Raw genomic sequence first — 1,271 nt, 5'->3', positions numbered from 1 at the left:
ACAAAACTCCAAAGATCAAGAATAGCCCAAGTGGTGTAAAATTGAAAAGAGGTTTGCAAAGGTTAGTTAAATACCCAAACAACACTCTTAGGATTGAATAAGAAGTCAAAGGCATCACTGTCAAAAAATTTTTAAACGGGTGTGGAGAAGTCTCTACATACTTCAATTTTAATTGGGAGCACTTAAGAGAATTCAAGATAGGTCACATTTCAACAATATGACTTATTGCTAAGACTATAATAAATATCAAAGCTTTTCCCTGGCAGTCAAAACTATCATTATTAATGTAAAACAATATCCTATAGCAACATACCTGAAGAAGGAGCCTTTCAAATGCCAGAAATCTGTCCCACTTGGCAGTCTGCGGGTGTTTCAAAGTTTGAACTGTGGCCAGCCCAAGCTGGAGGATTCCACAGTGATTCCTCAGAGCTTTGAGGTTGTTCTTGAAGAGCTGAACATAGGACGTGAGCTGCCCTGGAGTGACTCTTCCTGGAGAAACATAATTAATGAATGAATGCTCTTCTGGAGAGAGTGAAAATTTAAGAATACCATGAATAACACGACTGTCGCACATCTGCAGAGAGCTTCAGCACTGACCGCAAGCTTTCCTAAGCTATTACTATCCCAACAACATAATGACAACGGCAAAGCTGCTAGTATGACCTCCATTTTGCAAGTAAAGAAGCAGATGTTACGGGATCTGACCAAGGTAATATTACTAATTCAATTTATAATTCCATGATACCCTGAAAAAAATGTCAAAGTCACACAAATATGTAATTGTTGAGCTCAACTTGGTGTACCTCTGGGAACCCAAGAAGCAAAACGCTATGATTTCTAACTCTATGAAGAAATCTGTTATGACTATAGCTAAAACGTTATCACTGATATCAGTAGGCTCATACTATTTAAGAGGGTAAAAGGTATCTGTTACACAGAACAAAAAGGAGCAGAAAACTACAGCGGCAAAACACTGGGAAAGAGGATATAAGAAGAAGGGTTTTGGCACGGCGCAGAACACATGCTACAGTTGTTCCCCTAGGAGCAAGAGAACCCAGCACACACTTCTTGATCTACTCCTATGGAACCTCCAGCTTCTCCCTTTAACAGCCCTGTGACTGATTCCTCTCCCACTTGGCAATCTGTTAAATCTCACGCCTGCTGACGGTCAGTGTTCTGCACAAGACTCCTAAGCAGCAGAGTCTCCCCATCAGGCAAAAAAGCTGTGGTGGATCGGCAAATGGTGGTCAACTTGTAACACCCAGCTGAAC

The 1,271-nt window shown here is 41.0% G+C and overlaps 1 protein-coding gene across 4 annotated transcripts in view; it reads right to left on the bottom strand.

Moving 5' to 3' along the window:
- Window positions 1-1,271, bottom strand: part of Scfd2 (sec1 family domain containing 2) — a 406,746-nt gene that overhangs the window by 322,316 nt on the left and 83,159 nt on the right. For all 4 annotated transcript variants that reach the window (XR_001235725.1, XM_005392914.2, XM_013518524.1 and 1 more), the window contains exon 4: window positions 314-489. Coding sequence is in view for 3 of the 4 variants with exons in the window: in XM_005392914.2 (XP_005392971.1) it covers window positions 314-489 (176 nt within the window). In the remaining variant the exon portion in view is untranslated. The remainder of the gene's footprint in view (window positions 1-313; window positions 490-1,271) is intronic.

This window comes from Chinchilla lanigera, unplaced genomic scaffold (assembly GCF_000276665.1).
Source record: "Chinchilla lanigera isolate Chin_1 unplaced genomic scaffold, ChiLan1.0 scaffold00046, whole genome shotgun sequence".
NCBI classification, from domain to species: domain Eukaryota; kingdom Metazoa; phylum Chordata; class Mammalia; order Rodentia; family Chinchillidae; genus Chinchilla; species Chinchilla lanigera.
Note: the sequence above shows the minus strand (reverse complement) of the source record. Positions and strands in the feature narration are given on the sequence as shown.